The following is a 27476-nucleotide window of genomic DNA, read 5'->3' on the forward strand; positions in this document are numbered from 1 at the left end:
AAGCTACAACCTTCTTGTATTGTGTTAGGATCACTGTTTTCGTATTTTTTCATGCTGTGAACAGAGAACAATTACTCGTTGCATATGGTGACGTGTAAAAATACCTTGAATCTAGCTTTACAGTCATTCATGCCGACTAGTTCTGGTCTATTGTTATAAAACAATTAGACAATTACAATTAAGTGTGTCAAATTATTATTATTTTAAAATGAATTTGATAAGATGATGCACTGACCATTGTATAGCAATCCCAGATCGAATAAAAGTAAATGATGATTCTTGAATGATAGAAAAGTAGAAGAAGGTATATTCAGCGATCCAGGTATGAGTTTTTCTACGTAGGGGCCAGATTGACACAATGCTACCACCAGTGGACCTCTGTCCTTGACGTCTTGATGTGTGTTTGAGTAATGTGCGTTCTAGATTTACGACTAACTATATAAGTGCAACTATATAAGTGCACCAGCGTGGGTGGCTGAGGGGGTCAAGTGGCTTTCTTTAAAAAAATTGTTCATTTTTTGCCATAAATAACTTTGTGCTATTTTGTCATTTCCTTTGAGATCCCTGAAATAACAGGAAGAGAGAGTGAGAGAGAGAGATAGATACAGAGAGAGAGATAGAGAGAGTCAAAAGAGCAGATGTACTGGGGCCACCAGTGAAAAAAACACAGATTCAGTTTTGGAGTAAATAAAATATGTTTATTTAAAAGGCACAGTAGTTTCAAAGCAGTATACAAAGTATAATGCAGTAATAACTGCAGGTATCACATATAAAAGTATATCTTCAAAACAGCTGTGCGCTTGGTTCAGCAGTAACAAGAGTTGCAGTAGAATCAGAATCAGCCCTGTTAAGTCAACCGTTGAATCATTTCGCTCTGTTTTCCGTTACCATGTAAACAGAATGCATTGCCGTCACGTGAGACGGGGGGGGTAAATCAGAGAATTAGAACGTAATTCCACTCACTCTCATTGAAGATTCGTGGCAACCTTTTGTAATTCTAGTGATTGTAAAAGAAACTAAAATCCACACATTCTCTTTTAAATTAAATAGAATAAATTGAAAAAAAAACGTAGCAATAGCTAAAAATAGCTTGTTTTTCACGAGCTAACCTCTCTCCAAGGACACGTTCTGTTTACATAGACACGTCAAGAGTGAAATAGGGCAATTCCAAAACGTCTCCTTAGATTGAAATGGAACCGACCCCAAACATACTTTAAATGAGCAACGGAGAGAACGTAAACAAACTCCACAGAGCCGAGACGTGAAGCAGGATACAGTGCATGCGAGGTTAGATAACCACGGTTACGGCTGATTTGTGCGGAATACGACCGGGGCTTCTGGTCCACAAATACATCAGCTTGTGTCAGTTTAAACCGCTTGTTAAGACATGAATAAAAAAACGGAGCACCGTTAACACAAAAGGTGTCCTCAAATAACACGTTTCTTTTTAAACTTAAGTAAAGCAGACTTCTCCGCACACACACACACGGACATCATTTATAAGGAGAAGACACAGGCAGCTGGGAGAGTAAAATCCATGATTTAGCAGCAGAGCGGGGTCGGGGTGTTGGTCCTGACTGAGGGGTCCTGGGGTGGGGGTGGGAGTGGGGGGGGGGAGAAATGTCCTTTAGAAACATCTCCTGAAATATAATTTTATTTTTATTATCTTTTATTCTATTCAATTTTTATTTACCGCTTTATTGATTCATTTAATTTGATTTAATCGAATTGTCTTGTTATTATTGTTATTGAAGTGCTGTCCTGTGATGGCTTGTGTATTATTATTATTATAATTATAATTATAATTATTATTATTATTATTATTATTACTACTGTATTGTGTTGTGTCTTGTTACATGTGGAAATAAGAACATTTAAAATAATTTGATCACAAAGAAAAAGGAGAAGACACAGGGGGGGGGGGGGGCGGGAGAGCCCTTCTTTGGCTTATATCACAGAGCGGTGCAAACATTGTATGGAGTTGATGCAGCGGCACCCTGGCCTTGGATGATTCTGAAGAGGGAGGGAGGGAGGGAGGGGGGGGGGAGGGAGGGGGGTTCGATCAACACAGATGAGGCGCCATCCTTCAGAGAGCCTGTGGGAGAGACAAGGAGATGATGTACAGTAAGTAGGGCTGTTCTCCGTGAAATAAATTACTACCGTATTGGTCTCTGTTCTTGGAAGAATCCTTTTATGAAGAAAATCTGTTTCTGTGTCTGTAACGAGCGAGCCGCTTTTATCGTACAAATACGATAACCATCATACATTTTAGCAGTGGTGGCACAAGCCAGTCCCGTTGAAACAAAATTCAGATCAAACTGTCAAACTGGACGTTGCAGATGAAATATGACTCGAGATCCAGCAATAGCATAATCAAACTTACCGTTAAAACGTATTTTCGTTTCAACCTTAGGTAGCAGAGAGAAGATTTGACGAGCAAGCCGCCATTTTGTACATGTGCATTTTCCTGAGATCGCTTCACACGTGCATTGTGTTATGATCCCCACATGACGGAGGAGGGGGAGGGGAGTTTTTCATAATATGTGACCATCTAGACTAGAGCTTATACCAGAGATGTGCTTATCATTTGTCAGGATATCATACTCATTCAGCATAGGGGAAAAAAACATAAATTCTTGATTGACTGAGACGAAAAGTGTCGATTTATGGACTAACTGACTAAGAGGGGTTGAGATCTTTGATTGATTGATTGAAAAGTTTATTAACAGATTGCAGAATGGGTACAGTACAGTACAGCTCAATACATACAATTGTTAAGAGGATGCAGACCTGAGAAAGACTTTCGTCTTGTTTCCATCAGGGTCCTCCATTTTCAATTCATCATATGACACACATGACATACAGATAGACAGTACTGCTACATCTATACATTTATGACATACCAGATTTTCAAATACAGTACTGTTTGTGATACTAAAAAAATCCAGAAAAAGAGTGTATATACATTTGACATAGAAACTGTGCATTGGGGGAGGTTGGGTAGGTGGGGTGGGGCTGTACATTGGAGGGGGGACACACACACTGTACATTGGAATACTGACCTACATTTGACATAGAAACTGTTCATTGGAGGAGGTTGGGTAGGTGGGGTGGGGCTGTACATTGGAGGTGGGGGGGGGGGGGGGGGGGGTACATTGGAATACTGACAAAGCCATGCTTGGTCTTTATTGTACAACTGGGTTAGGACATTTGTAGGGGCCAGTTTTGAACTGCAGTCTCCCGTAGGTGTTCTTTGAGAGTGTTTTTGAAGGTGGGTAGTGATTCACATTCCTTTACAGCTTTGGGTAGGGCGTTCCACATTGTTGTGGCATAATTGCGAAACGTGTTTAGTCCCTTGTTTGAGCCGAATCTGGGTTTTACATGATTTGTGGAGCTCCCTCTGGTGTTGTGATCGTGGTATTCACTGACCTTTGGGAAGTATTTTGACATGTACATGGGTACCTTGGTCGTGTAGTGTATCTTGTAGACCAGGCCCATTGCAAGTTGCTGTACTCTGTCGTCTACTCTAAGCCATCCTAGGTTGGCAAAGTGTGCAGGGGTGAGGTGGGTTCTAGGAGTCAGGTCAAGCAGTAGTCTGACTAGTTTGTTTTGAGATGTTTGTAATTTGGTTTTTAGTGCCTTTGAGGTGCTTTGGTACCATGAGGTGCAAGCATAGTCGTAGTACCCTTGAATGAGTACTCCTGCCAGAGTCTTCAGGGTATTCTTGTTTACCAGGGAGGAGATCCGGTACAAGAATCGAGTTCGTTGATTGACTTTTTTTATTACATTGGATGCCATTTTGTCACAGGAAAGATTAGCCTCTAGGATGGAACCCAGGTAGGTAATTTCATCTTTCCTTGTGACAATATTGTCACCCACTGTAACTGAGAAGCCGTCGGTCTTGCTGAGTTTGTTATTTGAACCGAAGAGAATGGACTCTGTTTTGCCCATGTGTAATGATAGTTTGTTGTCGGCGAGCCATATGCAGATTTTGCCTAGTTCCGAGCGGAGGGTTTTTTCAACCTGTAACTTGTTCTTGTCAGAGACCAGCAGGGCTGAGTCGTCCGCAAACAGGAACAAGTTGCAGTCACAAGCTGACGACATGTCATTTGCATAAATTAGGAACAGTAGTGGTCCTAGTATGCTTCCTTGTGGAACACCACAGTTCACTGTGAGGGGGGGGGGATAGGGTACCGTTTACCTCCACCATCTGTTCTCTCCCCTCCAGGTAGGATTGTATCCAGCTCACTGATAAACTATCAAAACCAATTGCTTTTAGTTTGTCAATCAGAATGGTGTGATTGACAGTGTCGAAGGCCTTTTGTAGGTCTAGCATGACCATGCCGCAGTATTTGCCTGCGTCCAGCTCTTGTTTGATGTGGTCGTTCAAATAGAGAAGGCATGTGTCAGTGGAGTGGGATGTTCTGAAGCCAGATTGGAATTCGTAGATTAGATTTTTATCCGTAAGGTACTTTTCGACCTGTTCGTGTACTATTTTTTCCATGACTTTCGAGATGGATGTAAGGATAGAAACAGGGCGGTAGTTGCCTGGGTCTAATTTGCTGCCCTTTTTGTGCAGGGGTGTTACTCTCGCTATTTTGAAGTCCTTGGGGACGTGTCCCTGTTTTATGGAGAGGTTTATTATGTGTGTGATGACTGGGGTGATGGCGGCTGCTGAGTCTCTAAGGAATTTGGAGGGGATGTTGTCATGGCCAGTGGCCTTGTTCGGTTGGAGGGCGCTCAGTTTATTGAGTACCTCATCTGTAGTTACCATTTCCAGTTTGAAATCGTCTTTGTGGACGCCTAGGTTCTTGTAGTATGCTACTATGTGTTCTACCCCATAATGCCCTGAGTGGGAGGGTAGTTTGTTTACCAGTGTTGTGGCTATGTTTGTGAAGAAAGTGTTTAAGTAATTGGCTACATCCAGTTTGTCTGTGATGAGCATGTTGTCCGTCTTTATGTTTATGTTTGAGAACCTGGTTTTAAGTTTTTTACTGCAGCCTAGTTGATTATTGAGTAATTTCCAAAGTTCACGTGGTTTATTTTTGTTTTCCTCAGTTTTGTCATTGATGACATTTTTTTTTGCAGTTTTTATCATGGAGTTTACGTCATTTCTTAGTCTGTTTCTTTCTAGTTTGAGTTCAGTCACGTGGGCTTGGAGTTCACTGCTCGTGACTGTACTGTATGAGTATCATATACTTGAGCGTGAGGGAGGGCCGTAGGAAACTGAGGACTCAAATGAAAACAGAGAGAACAGTTTGGTGCCAGTTCTATTGAAGCCTATTATTATGTAAATAATAAAAAGGAAAATACCAGCTAACTGAGGGAATATACGTCAACCAATATACTGTATCAAACGTTAGCTAGTTAACAATGTAACAAATTACCAATGATTCTGAAATCCGAGGTAATCATTTATTAAAATGACCACGAGGAGATAGATGGCAGTGTTGGGAAAGTTCACTTTCACAGTTGACAAATTTTAAAATGAAATAGTTCAGTTCATAGTTCATAATTCAAAATGTTGAACTAGTTTATAGTTATTTTTTTAATACATTGCTGCAAGCTATTATTTGTCAAAAGTATTGCCACAACCCGTATAGAACCACAGACGGCAATCAGAATACTGGCATTTCCATCACACTGTGATTATTTATCAGTGTTTCCCCTACCATTGCCTTGAAGGGGCGCCCGTGTCGCATGTAACAAGTCTCTCTCTCCGCGCGCAACACGCACACACCGAAACCTTTCGGTGTGTGTGTGTGTGTGTGTGTGTGTGTGTGTGTGTGTGTGTGTGCGCGCCCGTCCCAAATCGGGCACACTTTTGAACGAAGTTATACTGTGATAGAGCGCAGAGAGTGAACGCGTTCACAATTATGCTCATCTAGCGTAAATACAGTACGTTCAGTTCACGTTCGCCCCAAAATATGAACGAGTTCACGAGCGATCGTTCATTGATGGCTGATCCCATGTCCCAACAGTGATGTGATGACCCTTCCTTCTTTTATAGTTTCCTTGGAGCAAAACTGGGACCGTGTGACATGCCGGCAGAGAATCCTGCTTAAGTATAGTAACAGGAATGCTACTCCTGTTTACCGCAACAGAAGATAATAGCCGCTAACGCCCACCGTCTCTGAAGCACATGGACACTGTTAGCTGTTGTTTTTACCTCTCTTTCTGGAGCGCGCTCAGAACAGCCCGGTGATCTCCTCGGTGACGGGGTCAAGGTCGATGTCATAGAAACAGGGTCTGGTGGGCAAGCCTGGCATGGTGCTCATCTGGTTCATAAAAAAAGAGAGAAAGAGAAAGAAAAGGTAGAACAGAGAGAGAGACAGGGGAAAGTAAGTATTATAGTGGTGCATAATAAGTTGTTAAAACTTCCAACTAAATAATGCATCTTATTTTGCCATGCTATTGCTAGATATCCAGTGACACTTTTCATGTGAAGATATCCAGTGACACGTTTCATTACGAGAGATGAACACGCAAGGGCATCAAAACTGGCGTATCGGGTTGCTCTCCCCCCCTCCCCCCCGTGAATCCCGTTTGTATTAGCGTTCACATTAGCACGAGTCCTCCGCGAGCAAGGAAGCGACACAGAATAACACCTGTGATGCCGTGTACGGTCTCATGCACATCTAATCAGACAATGCAGGGGGAAAGAATAAAACAGAGGGGTGTTTTCTGCGAGAAAGTTGAACTGGAGTCAACTTTTGCTGTAACAGAATCCCTCCCCACGCTGCGGTGGCCAATCGATCACAGCAAAAAAACAAGGGATTGTTGGGGGGGGGGGGGGGGGGGGGGGTATATTGTTGGACTAGATGAGAAAAAGGCTGTAAGGCTGTACGTACACTCACACATTGACGGACCTACTGCACCTGTTGGGCAAACAAGATGGATCATTCCTTTGGAAACGAGCAAGCTAGCTTGTCATCCATATTCACCGAGCCATAGAAATTACATTTCCAGAGTGCGTGTGATTAGCATAACAACTATACTGAAAAACAGATGTGAATAATGCAACAGCTAAATCTTACAAAATAAGAGTTTTGCCAAGGTTTGATTAGCTAGTTCAGCTTGAAGAATTGGCACCAACGATACACATTTTGGCCCCGGCGGGAACTAAAAAGCCTAACCCTTGCAGCCTAACGTTCAAACCGCAGATATCAGGTTCCAGTGTGAACTGGTCGTGCCCCCGAATTGACCCGCATGCGCAAATAAACAATAACTAAGATGGACGTAAAGATGGAGGACACTAAAGTCACAGTTTAATTTATAAGTTCTCATGAGGCCAGCTAATTCCTGAGCACATTTTGCTTGAAGTGCAGTAAGTATCGCGCCAAATACTTCTAGGGTAAACACCTCGCTGGCCCTCCACTGACCACATCCATCACAGCTGTCTTCCATGTTTGTGTTCACAGAGTGACTCCCGCCAGCGCGGAACTGTGATGGACGCCAATCTAGAGTGACGTGAAAGTTGCACGAATTCCGACATGACCGCTCAGACCACTTTTGCCTGCAGTCCGAATGTATATTATCTATATCTTGCGTATATATGTCTTTCGCAAAAAACACTCAAATGTATCTATTGCACAGGTATCAGTGGGGTTGATTCAAAGACACATCGGAGCGACTGACTTTGCATTTAAACGTTATGTACATTTATACCCGTTATGTCTTATTCTTATTACTTGTATTGTTGCACAATCGCTGCGGGCATGACCACCCGCATTTCACTGTATGCCCTGTATGGCATGCCGTGACAAATAAAACTCTTGACTTGACTTGACTACAGAGCCACACTGAAGAGCTGTAATATGCAGTATCTGCTATAAACAACCAGCGGTACACATCACCAGCCCGGCTTAGCAGGCAAGGCACCCTAACAACTTAACCAGCAGTCAGCCAGTCAGCACCAACTTAATGTCGTTTGACAAGACAAGGTAAGGAACACCACTGAGAGACTGATACACCTAAATCCTCCTAAACAGGAGCGGTGAGGCGGAGAGAAGCTGATTGGGGTCATGTGGTTGACTGATGATGAAGTCCCCAATGGACCCTTTCACTACCACACTACCAAATGGTTAACCCCGTTCACTGTGACGATACAGAAGGTTAACCCTTTCACTGCCACACGACAAAGGGTTAACTCTTTCACAACCACACTACCAAGCCAGAGGTATACCACTGCTGGGGATTTAACTGTGATCTCTGTGGCTCCCTCTTGCCCCTCAACGCAAACTACTGAAACTGCTGTTTGGGCTTGGGGGGGGGGGCAGAGCACACCCCTGTGAAGGAAGGATGTGCTGCATTTACAACACAAAACAAAATGAGAGGAACGCGGCATGCGGCACAATAATCGTTTTTTTTTACCTCGATTATCTTGCATTCATGATCGTGGGAAGCCAAGATTTCAACTGAAACTTGACTAATCGCCCGGCCCCTACGGAAGAGAGCGCGGTGTGTGGTTATTATAAAGTAAGCTTTATACGTTCAACTCAGTGGGATTCAAGGTCGGCCCTTGTGTCAAGATCAAAAAACAACAGTTGAGTTGAAAAGATACCAACTTTCCCATGAACACATCAATGAGGTTTGATTCGTTCGCTTCTGTGATCCATCCTCCTGGTCCTGGTGACGGCTTCCCCTCCGAGCGCCGCCACCACCCCCCCGCAGTAGGACGGCCCGCCCCCTGCCTTCTCAACACAATGGGAGTTTACATAGGTAGTAACGCACACAGATGACGCTTTCAGGAAGGAGAGCATGCGAAGAGAGCGAGAGAGAGGGGCTCGGCGATAGATTCCCACAAGAAAATGGAAACACTTCTCAAATGGTCCTCCTTTGTGTGTGCGTGTGTGTGTGTGTGTGTGTGTGTGTGTGTGTGTGTGTGTGTGTGTGTGTGTGTGGGTGTGTGTATGTGTGTGTGTGTGTGTGTGTGTGTGTGTGTGACTGTGTGTGTGTGTGTGTGTGTGTGTGACTGTGTGTGTGTGTGTGTGTGTGTGTGTGTGTGTGTGTGTGTGTGTGTGTGTGTGTGTGTGTGTGTGTGTGTGTATGTGTGTGTGTGTGTGTGTGTGTGTGTGTATAAGGGTGTAGGCTACTGTGGCCTTTCAAGAACTTGAGATTCTTTTCCCATCATAGATGTGAATGAATGAATGACTGCCTTTCTACAGTTTTTTTTTCTAGCCCTAGGACACTTTACAATGGAAATGACTGCATAGTACATTTCTCAGTGTGGCCCCCACTGGGAATCGAACCCCTAGAAACACACTTCCACGTCGGTTCTGTATCTGCAGCGGCTGCAGGGGTACGAGCAGGGAGAGTAAAGCGGTCCACCCGCCGAGATACACAGCATCATAGTGTGTTACGGTATAAAGGAACACCACCTTCCACCAAACCAGGTTCAACAATGACACATGTTACATGAAGAAACAAACACAATTCGAGGTTTCGCCCTCACGTGCAGAAAGACGTACAATGGATTTCTTTGTGAAAGTAAGAAGGAAATTATATATAGGGGAGCTCCAGTAGCTCACCACGTACCGCGAGCGCTATTTCGGCGCCGTGGACAACCGTGCTCGTCACGGATCTGGGGTTTAGCGAGTTCGAATCCCGGACTGCAGCCGTGCCTTTCCCAGAGTGTCTTCCCCCCCATCTGAACCCTTTCAGCCTGTTTCTGTCGGTCAAACCTTGACCAGAATAAATGTGATAAACACATAAAAGAGCCAGGGGAATGGCCAAAGTTTAAAAAAAAAAAGAAGGAAATTATATATATTTTTTTTATCCACTTTTTCTCCTAATTTTTCTATTTTTTCTCCCATCCCAATTTCGTGTTGCCAATTCTCCCCTCCACTGTCTTGAACGTTGCTAGACTATGTCCCCCACTGGTCGGTTGTAGTGAGGATAGAAGCCTTGCATCACGTGTCCCCCTCCGGTACACGAGGAGGCAGCCTGTCGCATCTTTTCACCAGACAGCTCGAACTCAGTGGCGAGGAGTAACGCGTGGGAGGCTCACACTACCCTCGCCACTTCCTGTCTCTGCTGTGCAGGCGTCACCCAACCGACCTGTAGGAGTCGCTGTCCACAACGTCCAATCCCCACCCATCGACTTTCCACCCGCTGACTCTGCCAAATGAGCCTGTACGACGACCGGCCCAAGTCGAAGGCAATGCTGAGACTGGGATTCGATACCGGAGTCTCTTGCATTGGTGACGAGCGCAATCTCCGCCACGCCACCCAGCCGCCTAGGAAATTATATTTGTGAAAAGCTTTGGTACTACATAGTGATAAATAGATGAGGACTAGGCACAAACAAAAGCATAGTGATAACTAGATGAGAACTAGGTGCAGACATAGTGATAACTAGATGAGAATTAGGTGCCGACATAGTGATAACTAGATGAGAACTAGGTGCAGACATAGTGATAACTAGATGAGAATTAGGTGCCGACATAGTGATAACTAGATGAGAACTAGGTGCAGACAGAAGGGGCAAAATGGAGAACGGGATGCTTCATGTTGGACCTGGAAGAGTGAACCAGGAATTGAATCGCATCACACAGAAAGGTGTGGATTCAATGGTCTCTGAGCCAGCAAACTGTGTTAAGCCAAATTCACGTGAGAAGCTAGAGAAGCTATTTAAATGTAAGGCCCAAATTAAATTGACATTATCAACTTCAGAGGCCAGAATGTGGGACCTATAAACACATTTACCATCCAATAGCATTCTGAGGCTGAACAACAGAACCCATTGACTATGTAAATGTGCTAACAAAATAAAAACAAACATTTACAGACTTTTATAGCTAAAAAGCTAAAAGTAATGTTGTAATTTTGCAACTGAGGGTCTTACAGGGTTAAAACCCTGATCAGATCAACACCTTCTGCTCTCACATCACCCAATAGGTGGCCAGAGTGTCTTCCTCAGCTACATGCTGTCACTAAACAACCATAACCTGACCGTGTGACAAAGCGCTGAGATAAACATTATTCCGCCCAGGTCCAATTTCAGACTCAAATGAGAAACTCTCACAGTTTTATCCACACTATTTACAATAACTTTACCCTGCCCATAGGGCTGTCTTAAATACTTCAAAGCTTCGTTCGATGGGCATGGGATTCGAATATGAAAATAAAATTTGATTATTAAAAAAAAGAATTTAAATAAAATAAATATGAATTATTATAATAATTCTTTTTGTTGCTAAATCAACTCTGCCTCTCTTTGTTAACTACAACAAGCAATGCTGTTTGTTATTTAAGATGAGGTTCGGACTCGGCATCGACAGATTTGTGTTCATTGTGCTGCTTTTATAAAGCCTCAAATGACGGCTTACAATATTTCATGAAAGCAAAGTGTTTTGTTTGTCTAAGATTTTAAAAGGTTTAAACTTTACAGCACTGACAAAGTTGAACAAAGTGCTGTACAAGTCCCACAAGATAAAAAAAAAAAAATAATAAATAATTAAAAAATAAATAATTATTTTTATTTATTTCGAAGCTTCGAATTAAAATAGAATCGCCCCCCCGAAGCTTCGAATTCCAAAAAAAAAGAAATTCGAAGGTCAGCCCTACCTGCCCATACCTGTACCTCCCCTCCCCCATGCTGCTATGACGCCTGAATTCCCCCCATGGGGATCAATAAAGGAACAACTTATCTTCCTTTCTTCTGGTTGGAAGTCCCATAAAGAATAACGCCACCGAGCGCCCTGGCAAAATGACGAGGCGCCGTGTAGATAATAATCCTATAATCTAGGCGAGTCATACTCTGGTGTTCGCTATGAGCCACATATTAAAGGCCTGCGCCGCCACAACACAGCTGTTTAACTGCGGAGCCTAGCAGTGGGACGTGAAATTGGGGGAAACCCCCCCGACCCACTCGTGTCTTGGTATCAAACTGGGCAACCGTGCACTGGACTCTAGAGGATCACCCCCCTGCAGGGAGAATTACTATAATCTAGGCCCATTTAACTCAATAGCAGGCGGTTATTATAGAAGTCAAGATTGATGAATGTGTTGACAACCTACACTTTAGAGAGACGATGCCTTTAGCCGGTGGTTTGTTAGAATTAAAAAAAGAAAAAAAAGAGAGAAAAGTTCACAACTACATGTTGGAGTTAAGATGGACAGGGGAGAGGTTGAGAAGTCTAACGTTAGGTGCTCCAGTAATATATATATATATATATATATATATAGAGCTTACTGATGGAGCGACATGATGCGGTATCAAGGGTCACACGTTTCACAAATTTCGATTTTGGTTAATAGTAACGTTATATAAAACATGTTCATAAATAGTGTATAAAGTATATAAAATGTTGGGAAAATCCCTCTTAATTGCTCTTTTATAGCCATTCTATATCTCATCATTCAATTGGCTGAATGATCACAGTGCCTGATGATGGTGAGCACGTGGCGAACGATGGACAAAAGAAAATGACAATATAGGGTTAATGATTTTAAATAACACATAAACAATAAGGCATTTTGAACCAAAGCTTCTTGAGGAGCTGTATGCTGTTATGCTGTAAGACAAGCACTTGTGTACACAGACATGCGATTTTCATGCATGAATGTTATTCATTGAGCCCCGTAACTTGAGCGCTCTTTTGAGAATAACATACTTAACCCTTTCATGTGTGTATCGTTGTATCTTAAATATATATACAATCTGGGGCGGCTAGGTGGCGCAGTGGGCAAGGCGCGCGCCACCAACGCAGGAGATGCTGGGTTCGAGCCCAGCTCTCGGCGTTGCTACCAGCTTGGCTGGTCGTTCATACTAATACAATTGGCAGTGTTAGGGGGTGGGAAGCTGGTGGGTGGGGATCGGACGTTGTGGACAGCGACTCCTACAGGTCGGTTGGTGCGCCTGTACAGCAGAATCAGGAAGTATCGGGGGCAGCGTGAGCCTCCCACGCGCTACTCCTCGCCACTGAGAGATCGCGCTGTGCAGGTGAAAAGATGCGACGGCTGCCTCCTCGAGTACCGGAGGGGACACGTGATGCAAGGCTTCGTCCACATTGCAGCCGGCTTGTGGGAGGCATGGCCTAACAACGTTCGAGACAGGGGAGGGTAGAATTGGACAATACGAAATTGGGGAAGGGAGAAAAATAGAAAATGGGGAGAAAAAGTAGATAAAAAAAACAATATATATACAATCTATTTGGGGTGAGATGGACGAGAGCTAAAGAGGAGGAGCAGCGGCCGTGGCGACGTAGAGACGCAGTGGACCTGAGGACGGACACTGGGTCTATTGAGAGATGTGGTTTGGGGCCGACTCCCGGTGCACTCGACGCTCTCTGAGAGCCTAAACGTATCGCTATGAGATGGAAAGAACCTGAGAATCTCACGGTAATTCACTGGTACCTGACGTCGCTGGTCGTTATTTATTTGGAGATATCGACTGCTCGGGTGGGACAGGCGGGTATTGAAATGTGGACTGCGGGGGAGGGGGGGGGGGGACGTCTGTCTAATGTCTTTTGTGGTGTGTTTTTGTTTTTGTTTTTATTGGGTATATTTGTATTTATTAGTTACGTTTATATCTGTATTTATTATTTATTATTGTTTTGTCATTATTATTATTATTATTATTATTATTATTATTATTATTATTATTATTATTATTATTATTATTATTATTATTGTTGTTGTTACCGTTGATGTTGATGTTGTGTTGTTGGTTTTTGTTGTTGAAAATTGATAAAAAAAAATGAATTGATAAAAAAAAAAAAAAAGAGAGAAATGTGCTTTGGCTGTTTACATGCTGGTGCAACGTGCTGCACGCTCGCAACCTGACCCTGCAGAGCAGAACAAAGTGTGGGGCGGCCGGCAGGGAAGCAGGCGAGGAGAGGTGATAAAGAACAGATAGTATGTGCATTTCCCACTGTGTGTGTGTCTACGCCCATATTAGGATATGGAGTTCCGCCCACAATCGGCACCTGTGTCTAATTTATGGAGTGCGGCTGCGGTTGGTTACCACGGTGATTGGAGAGGGAGAAAAAGGGCGAACACACAGAGAAAGAAATTATCTGTTTTGGAAGGAGGACCCTGCTGTGTGCTACATGCTACTGCCCCTGTCTGTCTGAGAACCCACTCCGTGTACGACCCCTGTCTGTCTGAGAACCCACTCCGTGTACGACCCCTGACCCCTGTCTGTCTGAGAACCCACTCCGTGTACGACCCCTGACCTGCCTGTCTGAGAACCCACTCCGTGTACGACCCCTACCTGTCTGGGAACCCACTCCGTGTACGACCCCTGTCTGTCTGGGAACCCACTCCGTGTACGACCCCTGACCCCTGCCTGTCTGAGAACCCACTCCATGTACGACCCCTGACCCCTGCCTGTCTGACTACCCTCCGCCACGCCCATCCCTGGACCGTCCGAGAACCCGTCTCCGTGTACCGAACCCCCGCTACTGGGCCTTGACCGTTGGGAGCATGGACTGGATTGTGGACGGGAAAGATTTCCGCGTGCATTAACCCCTTCCTTCCCACAAATGGCAATAACACGTTATGATTTTAATTTCTCTAGTTGTGGACCTTGAATTTATGGTTTTCAGTCAAGTGCACACACTCACGATATCTAAAACGTTTGGAGTGATTGTCACGTTGGAGCTGTGATTCCTGCCAAGTCGTTGTTGCCACATGGGGAGGGGGGGGGGGGGTGAGATATTTCACAAATCTTTGTTGTTCATGGCCTGTTGTCTGTCGAGCCAATTATACTGCAGGCCAGCAGAGAGAGCAAGTGGGGGGGTGACCTCATCTTCACAGGCGATGATGAAGGGTTGTCTAAGGATAGATACCGTATGAATCTACTGGAAGCTTTCAGGTTTCACATCGCATCACATTTTATTCTCGCTTCGATACCAACAAAGATATTCAATTCGATATTAAAACGGAGAAATCTTTAGCATTTTTTACCTCTAGGTTATTTTTTTTTCGAACGCTCTTGGAATTCTACCTTTTTGTTACATCATCATTAGAATGTCCAGTTCTCTACATTCTATCTCACATGGCTTAAGACTGTGACAAAAAGGGACAACCTAAGTATTTAGAGAGCGAGGGGGCCCACAAATGACATGATTACATTTGTGTGTGTGAGAACCCCCTTAACATAAGTTGTTGTCAGCTGCGATGATTTAACCGCGGCTGGGGAAGCATGAAAGCATATCTCGAGCTAAGAAGAAGAGTAAATAAAAATCAACTGACTTGCCGAGATGTTTTTCAGGTGGAGAGGCATTTCATCCCTAATGAGATTTGGGACATGAAAAGAGGAGGCCATGTGAACGGACCGGTCACGCGTACGGTCACAACGAGACCCGCCTCAGGAGTGGAGACACGTCTAAACAGGACTAGAGACACAGGAGTGGAGACACGTCTAAACAGGACTAGAGACACAGGAGTGGAGACACGTCTAAACAGGACTAGAGACACAGGAGTGGAGACACGTCTAAACAGGACTAGAGACTCAGGAGTGGAGACACGTCTAAACAGGACTAGAGACTCAGGAGTGGAGACACGTCTAAACAGGACTAGAGACTCAGGAGTGGAGACACGTCTAAACAGGACTAGAGACACAGGAGTGGAGACACGTCTAAACAGGACTAGAGACACAGGAGTGGAGACACGTCTAAACAGGACTAGAGACACAGGAGTGGAGACACGTCTAAACAGGACTAGAGACACAGGAGTGGAGACACGTCTAAACAGGACTAGAGACTCAGGAGTGGAGACACGTCTAAACAGGACTAGAGACTCAGGAGTGGAGACACGTCTAAACAGGACTAGAGACACAGGAGTGGAGACACGTCTAAACAGGACTAGAGACACAGGAGTGGAGACACGTCTAAACAGGACTAGAGACTCAGGAGTGGAGACACGTCTAAACAGGACTAGAGACTCAGGAGTGGAGACACGTCTAAACAGGACTAGAGACTCAGGAGTGGAGACACGTCTAAACAGGACTAGAGACTCGGGAGTGGAGACACGTCTAAACAGGACTAGAGACTCAGGAGTGGAGACACGTCTAAACAGGACTAGAGACTCAGGAGTGGAGACACGTCTAAACAGGACTAGATCCTCAGGAGTGGAGACACGTCTAAACAGGACTAGAGACTCAGGAGTGGAGACACGTCTAAACAGGACTAGAGACTCGGGAGTGGAGACACGTCTAAACAGGACTAGAGACTCAGGAGTGGAGACACGTCTAAACAGGACTAGATCCTCAGGAGTGGAGACACGTCCAAACAGGACTAGAGACTCAGGAGTGGAGACACGTCTAAACAGGACTAGAGACACAGGAGTGGAGACACGTCTAAACAGGACTAGAGACACGTCTAAACAGGACTAGAGACACAGGAGTGGAGACACGTCTAAACAGGACTAGAGACACAGGACATGTCTAAACAGGACTAGAGACACAGGAGTGGAGACACGTCTAAACAGGACTAGAGACACAGGACATGTCTAAACAGGACTAGAGACACAGGACATGTCTAAACAGGACTAGAGACACAGGACATGGCCTGACAGGACTAGATCCTCTCTTTGATGACTGACTGGGGGGGGGGGGGGGGGTGTTGCCACTGTAAAGCCAGTGGGGTCCTCTCTGGTCTGCCTTAGATGGGGGGGGGGGGGGGGGGGTTAAACTTTTTGTTTAGAAGTAAGCATGTCCAGGAAGATGCACACACACACATATGAGGCATGTACACATGCTTACGTGATACACGTACCCACATACATGTGTCGGAGACATGCATGTTATCATGCACAACTGCATGTGTCTGGGGCGCTTTCTCTCACATGCAATATGGAGAAGGGTGGCATCCCGATAGAGGATGCAGCACATACCTGCTCGAAGGTAGTTCGGTCTACATGCAAAGTATATATATCAGGGATGTATACACATAATGTATAGTATAGTATGTTTCTTTTTTCGTACGTTTTTTTTTATTTTCCATGTCAGTTGTTAATGTATTTGTATGAGTCCTTTACATGTTTTGTATGTTCTTACAAAAAAGAAAAAGGCAAATCCTGGAAATTGCATATGATGATGTGGAAAGAGATGTTTTGAATATTGGAGAGATTTGTGCAAAAAATATCAAAAAAAAAAAAAAAAAAAAAAGTAAGGATGTCCACGACTAAAGAAATTCTTAACTCAACTAATTGAATTAAATCTGTAGAACTTAACCTACCACAACAAGCTCCCTTTCAACTTGAAATCTGCAAGCACTCTACGGACCTCTAAGGCCATGCTCAAAACCCACCTTTTTACCATAAAAAAAAATCCATGAGCTAGTTTTGTATTGTTCAGATTCAGCTTGTAGTATGACTGGTGTATTATGTCTGTCTGTTCTCTATCTCCTTGGTTGGACTGCATGTATTTTTTTCTGTTTTCGTATTGTTCCTGTCTTATTTGTTTCTTTTTCTTTCCCGGGATGCGCCCCCGGGCCGATGTAACTATTGGTTGAGGGGCGCAATATAAATAAATTTATCATATCATATCATATCATACAATCACGCAGAGGGACCTCTTTCATTTGTGTTTTTACCAGGGATGTTATTTTCTTTTTTTTTATCCACTTTTTCTCCTCCTATTTTTCTTGTATTTTCCTCCCATCCCAATTTAGTCGTTATGCCAATTCCCCCCTCCCCTTCCTAGTCGTTGCGCGTATTTGCCCCCTACTTGCCGGTCTAGGGAGCCCTGAAGTCTTATCACATGCTTCCTCCGATATATAGGAGACAGCCAGCAGCCTCTTTTCACCTGGCAGCGAGGACTCTCATTGGGTGAGTGTAACGCGTGGGAGGGCACACTACCTCCCCCCAGATCCCTTCCTCGCTGTGCAGGCGCCCTGACCGACCTGTAGGAGTGGCTGTTTACAACAACCAGATTACCACCCACCGGCTTCCCACCCTCTGACTCTGCCAATTGTGTCAGTATGATGACCGGCCAAGCCGGAGGCACCGGTGACAGCCGGATTCGATACCAGTGTCTCTGCGGTGGTAGACAGACGCTTAGTCCGCTGCGCTACCCGGCCGCCCCAGGGATGTTATTTTCAAGGAAATAACTCACACAGCATGATAAACAGCATAAACAACTACTAATAAACTAAACTAAACTAAACAAAATCCTAGTCGACTAATTGAACGTTCTGGTCTTCGTCTACTCAAGAGGTGGCAAACCCAACTGGAAGTATCGTTTTCACAACACAGTAAAATCTACAGATATGAAACATGTGTGTCCTGGTGGCTGGCCCCACTACTGCAGAAGGAAGAAAAACTCAACGCTCAACCACAAACAAATCTGATCAAAAGCGAAACCCGACTCACGAAACCCCTTCCTCCTCTCAAAGCCCGGCCAGATCGTCTCATCTGCTGCGCGCGGAAAATTGAATTATCCCCCTTACAAAAGACGGAGACAGATTCCTCGCATACCTCCCTCCCTCTGACCCGTGGCCAGTTTTATGGGCCCATTAGTGTAAATGAGCGTTCGAGAGACAGGAAGAAGTGACTGGACAATTTCCTGTCTGAGGAAACGCAGATTCGCCAGTAAAAGAAAAGGCCTAAATGAAGGGGCCTGGCTAACGGGAACTAAACACACTGGATGCTCAGAGCAAGAAAAGGCCTAAATGAAGGGGCCTGGCTAACGGGAACTAAACACACTGGATGCTCAGAGCAAGAAAAGGCCTAAATGAAGGGGCCTGGCTAACGGGAACTAAACACACTGGATGCTCAGAGCTCCGGCGCTAAGCTGCTTGGGATTCCACTCACAGAGACTGAGGCCAAAGAAAAGACGACAATATCTCTGGACGGTAGGTTTAAGTCATCATCGGGGACACTTCACATTACTGTAAGTGTTGCTCAGTGATGCTCAGACATCAAAAGGGACACGCTGACATGATGTGTGCTTACGTCATCTCTAGGGTCAGACAAGAAGTGTCTCTGTGCGTTCAGTAGGACGCTATACGGCTACAAGCTAGCCTAGCTTAGCTGAATGAATGGAAGTGGATATGGACCAGCTAGCCTAGCTGTTGGCCAAAAACAGCCTATAGCTGTTAGGCTAGTGGTCCGTATCCGCTTCCGTTCATTTGTGCTAAGCTCTGGTAAGCGCATTTGCAATAATGTTGCCGTGTTGAACGAACTGCAAGTGCATTATGATTTATGAGTGCATCATTCACTGAGGTGACTGTATAGCTGATAACAGTCTGGTTAGATTCATAATGTATCGTGATGCATGTCCTAATGCGTTATTATTATGTCTGTTATTTCCTGAAGCTATTATAATCAGAGTGCATAATACATAACAAAGTTGAAACCATGTAGTAACATCCCCTTAGGAGTAGGGGTGTAACGATGCATCGATTAATCGAAATGCATCGATTCTAATGTGACGATTATAATTGAAATAATAAAAAATTAAAAATAATTTTTTTTGTGTGTGTATTGTTTTTATTAACCTATACTCCATTCATGCTGAGTGAATTAGTTCCCCCAGCCACATTTGTGTATTCACATTTTTTTGGGGAATTAACTGATAGAAAATGTATCGAAAATTAATCTAATCGAATCGTGGTCAAATGAAGAGATTTCATGATGCATTGAATCGTTGCCTGAATAATCGTAATCGAAATTAATCGCTGTGAGGTTGCATCGTTACACCCCTACTTAGGAGAGAAGGTTCTTTATCGAGACAGTAGGAAGGCTGAGAGGGAGACAGAGTAGGGGAGACACAGGAGAGAAGGTTCTTCATTGAGACAGTAGGAAGGCTGAGAGGGAGACAGAGTAGGGGAGACACAGGAGAGAAGGTTCTTCATTGAGACAGTAGGAAGGCTGAGAGGGAGACAGAGTAGGGGAGACACAGGAGAGAAGGTTCTTCATTGAGACAGTATGAAGGCTGAGAGGGAGACAGAGTAGGGGAGACACAGGAGAGAAGGTTCTTCATTGAGACAGTATGAAGGCTGAGAGGGAGACAGAGTAGAGGAGACACAGGAGAGAAGGTTCTTCATTGAGACAGTAGGAAGGCTGAGAGGGAGACAGAGTAGAGGAGACACAGGAGAGAAGGTTCTTCATTGAGACAGTAGGAAGGCTGAGAGGGAGACAGAGTAGAGGAGACACAGGATAGAAGGTTCTTCATTGAGACAGTAGGAAGGCTGAGAGGGAGACAGAGTAGGGGAGACACAGGAGAGAAGGTTCTTCATTGAGACAGTAGGAAGGCTGAGAGGGAGACAGAGTAGGGGAGACACAGGAGAGAAGGTTCTTCATTGAGACAGTAGGAAGGCTGAGAGGGAGACAGAGTAGGGGAGACACAGGAGAGAAGGTTCTTCATTGAGACAGTAGGAAGGCTGAGAGGGAGACAGAGTAGGGGAGACACAGGAGAGAAGGTTCTTTATTGAGACAGTAGGAAGGCTGAGAGGGAGACAGAGTAGGGGAGACACAGGAGAGAAGGTTCTTTATTGAGACGGTAGGAAGGCTGAGAGGGAGACAGAGTAGGGGAGACACAGGAGAGAAGGTTCTTTATTGAGACAGTAGGAAGGCTGAGAGGGAGACAGAGTAGGGGAGACACAGGAGAGAAGGTTCTTTATTGAGACAGTAGGAAGGCTGAGAGGGAGACAGAGTAGGGAGACACAAGAGAGAAGGTTCTTCATTGAGACAGTATGAAGGCTGAGAGGGAGACAGAGTAGGGGAGACACAGGAGAGAAGGTTCTTTATTGAGACAGTATGAGGGCTGAGAGGGAGACAGAGTAGGGGAGACACAGGAGAGAAGGTTCTTCATTGAGACAGTATGAAGGCTGAGAGGGAGACAGAGTAGGGGAGACACAGGAGAGAAGGTTCTTCATTGAGACAGTATGAAGGCTGAGAGGGAGACAGAGTAGAGGAGACACAGGAGAGAAGGTTCTTTATTGAGACAGTAGGAAGGCTGAGGGGGAGACAGAGTAGGGGAGCAGGCTCTTTATTGAGACAGTATGAAGGCTGGGAGGGAGACACAGGAGAGGAAGTTCTGGCAGGATTCAGATTCAGACAGGCAGCCTAACCACTAGACCATCTCTGCGAAGGCAAAAAGTCCTTTCTGCGTGACGCACAGCGTTGATAAATAATGGGCTTCAGAGAGCCTATCTGAAAGGCACTTTAGCCAGAGGATGACTCGGGCACAAGCAAATGTAGAGATTAGAGAAATTAATTATTGTTGCAGGGATTCTCTAATGGAAGCATTTAGAGGGGTGATGCAGTAATTGACTGAAGTATGACATCATTCTTTGTGCACGATGCACCGCATAGCCATGACATCATCACATTCACTACTAGACCCTTTTGTTTGTGTGGTTGTGATATCGCAATGCAAAATAATGTACCTATTTCAGGTCATGTCATCACTCCATTCAATAACGCTAATGGCCTGGCATCAATAAAAGAATAGGAGCACTTAACTAATAAAAGCACCTAACTAATAAAAGCACTTGACTTAACTAATAAAAGGGTTTTTAATAAAGGGAACGTCACCAACACCACTGGTGGAGCAGTGATGTCATATAAGCGAGTGCAACGTCCTAATGGAAAATCTATTCTAACAGGTTTGTCACTCGTCCTCTCTCAGAAGTAGAGAAATTCTATGACTCATTTCCAAGATGTAGACCCATGTGATGTACAGTAACTTGCTTAAAGGAACACGCCAACATTGTGGGAAATGAGCTTACCTTCTTCTCCAGAGTCAGACAAGAAGATAGATGCCAGTGTCCTCTCTGTGCGTTCAGTAGAAAGCTATCCGGCTGCACGTTAGCCAAGCTTAGCACAAATGAATGGAAGCGGATACGGACCAGCTAGCATAGCTTTTGGCCAAAAAACACCTCTCCAGGATTTATAAAAAAATAAATAAAAATGTATTCTCTTTTCCCCCCTCCTTTTTCAGTTTTTTCTCCCATCCCAATTCCCAATCCCCTTCCTGGTCGTTGCGCACTCTACCCCCTACCGTCGGTCTGGGAGGGCGGAGACTATCACATGCTTCCTCCGACACATGTGTACCCAGCCCACCACTTCTTTTCACCTGGCAGTGCGGACTCTCACTGGGGGAGTGTAACGTGTGGAAGGGTCACACTACCTCTCCTAGATCCTTCCCTCGCTGTGCAGGCGCCCCGACCGAACTGTAGGAGTCACTGTTTACAACGACCAGGACCCACCCTCGCCGGGTTTCCCACCCTCTAACACTGCTGCCAATTGTGTCAGTATGGATGGCCGACCAAGCCGGAGGTACCGCAGCTGGATTCGATCCCACTGTCTCTGCGGTGGTAGACAGACGTTTAGTCCGCTGCGCTACCCGGCCGCCCATCTCCAGGAGTTTTAAGCTAGTCTGGTGGTCCGTATCCGCCTTCCATTCATTTGTGCTAAGCTAGTTTATCTTGCAGTTGGATAGCTTCCTACTGGACGCACAGAGAGGAAATTGACATCTATCTTCTTGTCGGACTCTGGAGAAGACGGTACGCACATTTCCCATAATGTTGGCGTGTTCCTTTAAGCGGAGACTGTTACGCAAGAGGGAGGAAAAATGAATGGATGATGTCTAGAGGAAAACACTGCTCAGGGGGGGGGGGGGGGGGGGGCACCTGAAAATGTGGGCTTGAAAAACGAGGCACTGTGCATTTGAGTGTCAAATGAGGATACAATGTCAGTGTGTAGTAGACAAGTCAAGTGTCGAGGTCCTCGAAGCTACAATAGACGTGCTGTTCTCTCCACCAGTGGTGCCCCTTCTCTCCAGCTTGAGAACATGCCGGAACTCGCAGGAGGACACGGAGCAACACTCCACAGCTCTTAAAGATGGGAGTCTCGACGCTGCCAAGAAATTCCCTCGATTATTCCCGAACACAATGCTCCATTGTCCGGAGGAACCCTTGAAGAGACAATGTAGCCGGGTTTCTATCACCCTTGTCCCGCTCTCCTCCGCTCTGGAGCGGAGCCCCGCTTTCTAAACAGAACGAGGCCGACCGCAGAATATGTAACTAAAACAAGACATGAATACATTTTACCCTCGGCCCTTTTGTCTGCACCTAGTTCCCATCTATTTATCGCTATGTGCCAAGTTGAAAAATTCCTTTTTTTATTTTCGTCTACAAGAAATCCATTGTTTTCCGTCTCCTTCAAAAATAACCTAATCCGTGACTTGCGTCACTCTGCACACCCCAAAAGACTGTCCATTAAAATCTGATTTTGATGTAGTAGTAGTCTACACCCTCCCTCGACAGACCGTAGGGCAGCACGTGGTAGTCTACACCCTCCCTCGACAGACAGTAGGGCAGCATGTGGTAGTCTACACCCTCCCTCGACAGACCGTAGGGCAGCACGTGGTAGTCTACACCCTCCCCAGACCAACAGTAGGGCAGCATGTGGTAGTCTACACCCTCCCCAGACCAACAGTAGGGCAGCATGTGGTAGTCTACACCCTCCCCAGACCGACAGTAGGGCAGCATGTGGTAGTCTACACCCTCCCCAGACCAACAGTAGGGCAGCATGTGGTAGTCTACACCCTCCCCAGACCAACAGTAGGGCAGCATGTGGTAGTCTACACCCTCCCCAGACCAACAGTAGGGCAGCATGTGGTAGTCTACACCCTCCCCAGACCGACAGTAGGGCAGCATGTGGTAGTCTACACCCTCCCCAGACCAACAGTAGGGCAGCATGTGGTAGTCTACACCCTCCCCAGACCGACAGTAGGGCAGCATGTAGTAGTCTACACCCTCCCCAGACCGACAGTAGGGCAGCATGTAGTAGTCTACACCCTCCCCAGACCAACAGTAGGGCAGCATGTGGTAGTCTACACCCTCCCCAGACCAACAGTAGGGCAGCATGTGGTAGTCTACACCCTCCCCAGACCGACAATAGGACAGCATGTGGTAGTCTACACCCTCCCCAGACCGACAGTAGGGCAGCATGTGGTAGTCTACACCCTCCAGACTGACAATAGGGCAGCATGTAGTAGTCTACACCCTCCAGACTGACAATAGGGCAGCATGTGGTAGTCTACACCCTCCCCAGACTGACAGTAGGGCAGCATGTGGTAGTCTACACCCCCCAGACTGACAGTAGGGCAGCATGTGGTAGTCTACACCCCCAGACTGACAATAGGGCAGCATGTGGTAGGGTAGTCTACACCCTCCAGACTGACAATAGGGCAGCATGTGGTAGGGTAGTCTACACCCTCCAGACTGAAAATAGGGCAGCATGTGGTAGTCTACACCCTCCAGACTGACAGTAGGGCAGCATGTGGTAGGGTAGTCTACACCCCCAGACTGACAATAGGGCAGCATGTGGTAGTCTACACCCTCCAGACTGACAATAGGGCAGCATGTGGTAGTCTACACCCTCCAGACTGACAATAGGGCAGCATGTGGTAGTCTACACCCTCCAGACTGACAGTAGGGCAGCATGTGGTAGGGTAGTCTACACCCTCCAGACTGACAATAGGGCAGCATGTGGTAGTCTACACCCTCCAGACTGACAGTAGGGCAGCATGTGGTAGGGTAGTCTACACCCCCCAGACTGACAATAGGGCAGCATGTGGTAGTCTACACCCCCCAGACTGACAATAGGGCAGCATGTGGTAGTCTACACCCCCCAGACTGACAATAGGGCAGTTGGGGAATGGGAGAAAATTATTAATTTTTTATAAAAACAACAACAATGTAGCTCTAAAATATAATATAGTAATTCACAATAAGGATGTAGTGCAAAGTGCTGTGTGCAAACGATCAAATACTTTGCCTGATATGACCGAAATCGGTTTAGTCTGGACATGGCCTCAGTGAAATGTGCACGTGTGCACGTAGATTGTTTGCGTGTTTGTGGGTGTGTGGGTGTAACGGACCAACAGGCAGCAGACCCTTAAGTGTTATTTGTTCATAAGCCTGACGGCTTGGGGGAGGAAAACTGTCCCAGAGTCTGTTGGTCTGGACCTTGAGGCTGCGGCATTGTTTGCCAGACGGTAGGGCTGGACGGTATGGTCTAAAATTTATATCACGGTATAATTTGAAGCGTAGACGGTAACGGTATATATCACGGTATATTAACTTATCTTAAAATGTCTATATGCATGCTTCTGAAGGGGTAAAACACTGGCAGCTATTAGTGTACTATTGTATTACTAGGACATATTTCACATAGTACAGAGGTATTTTAAGAACATTTATTGTGCAAAACTGCAATAGAAAAATGCAAAACCTTTTCTCAAGTGTCTGCAGGCAGGTAACGCATACTGTATCTTGGATCGTGTTTTGACCATGTCTTTAAAGCCCTTTCGATCGACAGTTTGAAAAGGAACCATGTCCTCCTTACACAAGTAAACAGTGACAGCGTTTGCTATGTCGGTCCACCGCTGTTTATTTTTTGTCATTGTTGAAACATAAATAATAATAAAAAAAAAAATTATTCTGTTACAGCTGCTGAGCTATATACTATAGCTAATGTCCATCAATATATTCCTTTGGAATGAAAAAGGTTCAAGAATCGAATCAGGATTGTTAGCAGAGAGAGAGAGAGAGAGAGAGAGAGAGAGAGAGCGAGAGAGAGAGAGAGAGAGAGAGAGGGAGGGGGGGAGAGAGCGAGAGAGAGAGAGAGAGAGAGAGAGAGAGAGAGAGAGAGAGAGAGAGAGAGAGAGAGAGAGAGAGAGAGAGAGAGGGAGAGGGGGAGAGAGCGAGAGAGAGAGAGAGAGAGAGAGAGAGAGAGGAGGGCTGCTAGGGGAGGAGCCGGCGTTGGCTTGCTGAGGCTACATCAACAGGCTGCTATGAGAGTAGAGCTAACGTTAGCTTTCTGAGGCTACATCAACATTTAACATTACTTAAGATTTTAGCGCGACGTGGGCATTCCAGAATGGCGAGGATGCAAAGCATGTTAGACCATTGGATCCGACGCAGAGTTTACATTACACATAGAAACTGCGCGACTCGCGAGAGAAGTTGTCACACAGCTGTGTGCAACGCAGGGCTGAAGAGCTCGTTTGCTTCTAGAATTGAAGGTCCGCTCTGTTCCGTGTCTATTATGAAATGACAATTGACATTTAGGAGACTCTGTGCTCCTAAATAATGTTTCCAGTTCGCACATATCTATTTTTAGGGGGGAAATCCGAGTGAAATAGTCGCACTGTGGAGGAGCCCTGTCTCGGCGGGCTGGCGTTGGCTCCGCTCCTGGCAGCCCCCTCCCTCCACACTGTGTTGTGCTCTACCGGTCACAAGGTATAGTCAAAATCCATACCGTAAGCGCAAATTCATACCGTTTATATACCGTATACCGTTTATACCGTCCACCCCTACCAGACGGCATCGGCTGAAACAGTTTGTGGTTGGGGGTCTTTGATCATCCCACGGGCCTGGATGGAGGGATGTTCTGGGCTGTGTCCACGCGACTCCTTGTGGCGCTTCGCGGTTGTGGGCAGAGCGGGTTCCCCATACCAGGTGTGTGGCACCCTGTGTGGGCTTGGGACTGTATTCTGTCCCATCTTTCTGGTCAGACGACAGCCAGACAGAAACCGGCGCAGCAGGCCCAGTGTTTTAAGGTTGGTTTGACTGGCGGGTCTGAGAGATGAGTGGAGAGGTTTGAACTCTGACCTTTAGGAGAGCATGCTTCCTTAAGGGAGCACTTTGAACTTCGTCGCAGTAAAAAGAAAAACTGTAAAGACCCCGTCACTCAACATTCTGAAGCAGGTAAAGGTTCAGAGGTCAATTAACCCGTCCACTACCACACTACAGAAGGTTAACCCTTTCACTATCACACTACAGACGGTTAAATAATGTGTATCTCCTCTTACGGAGCCACCCTGTGGAATGGGCTAGACTAGAGGATGAACTAAAATATTGTGAAAACATAAATCAATTCAAATCTAGAAGGGAAGAAGAGCTTTAATTGCATTTAATTAATAAAAAAAAATACATATGATACTGTATTGTACGTTATATCATATTACATTATATAATCATATTATAATTAATTTGTATATTATATTAAACTATATTTACACTATATATACTATATTATGGTACTATATTATATTGTATATATCATGTACTACTATATATCTCATATCACATTATATATTGTGTGGTATACACTATTACATACTATATACTATTATATACTGTCTGCAGGTATACTATACTGTAATGTGTACTATATGTATGTACTGTAATGTGTACTATATGTATGTACTGTAATGTGTACTATATGTATGTACTATGTATGTAAATAATAATAATAAAAAGAAAAACATAAGTCTTCAGGGGTAGTGCTTCTCCCTAGCCCTTTTCGGACAATTGGACAATGCTGCAATAGTAGCTGGTAAAACTTTGGAGATTTATGGAATGACCGTTGTTATGTGTCCATAATAAAAAATAACTGAACTGAACTGAACTGAACACTGAGGCTGGATTTAAAAAGGACTCCTGCCGAGGTTGACGTGGCCATGAGATGTGAACATGTCACAAGGATTCTAGTTTACGGCCTGTATGTCA

General features: G+C 45.2%; 1 protein-coding gene across 1 annotated transcript in view; it reads right to left on the bottom strand.

Annotated features, from left to right (window-relative positions):
- Positions 1 to 676: 676 nt before the first annotated feature.
- Positions 677 to 27476, bottom strand: part of mthfd1l (methylenetetrahydrofolate dehydrogenase (NADP+ dependent) 1 like) — a 156736-nt gene continuing 129936 nt past the window's right edge. The window contains 2 exon segments of the mRNA XM_084315202.1: positions 677 to 2095; positions 6170 to 6278. Of these exon segments, the coding sequence (XP_084171328.1) occupies positions 6189 to 6278 (90 nt within the window). The 3' untranslated portion in view covers positions 677 to 2095; positions 6170 to 6188.

This window comes from Notolepis coatsorum, assembly GCF_963971535.1.
Source record: "Notolepis coatsorum genome assembly, chromosome: 5".
Classification (NCBI taxonomy): Eukaryota; Metazoa; Chordata; class Actinopteri; order Aulopiformes; family Paralepididae; genus Notolepis; species Notolepis coatsorum.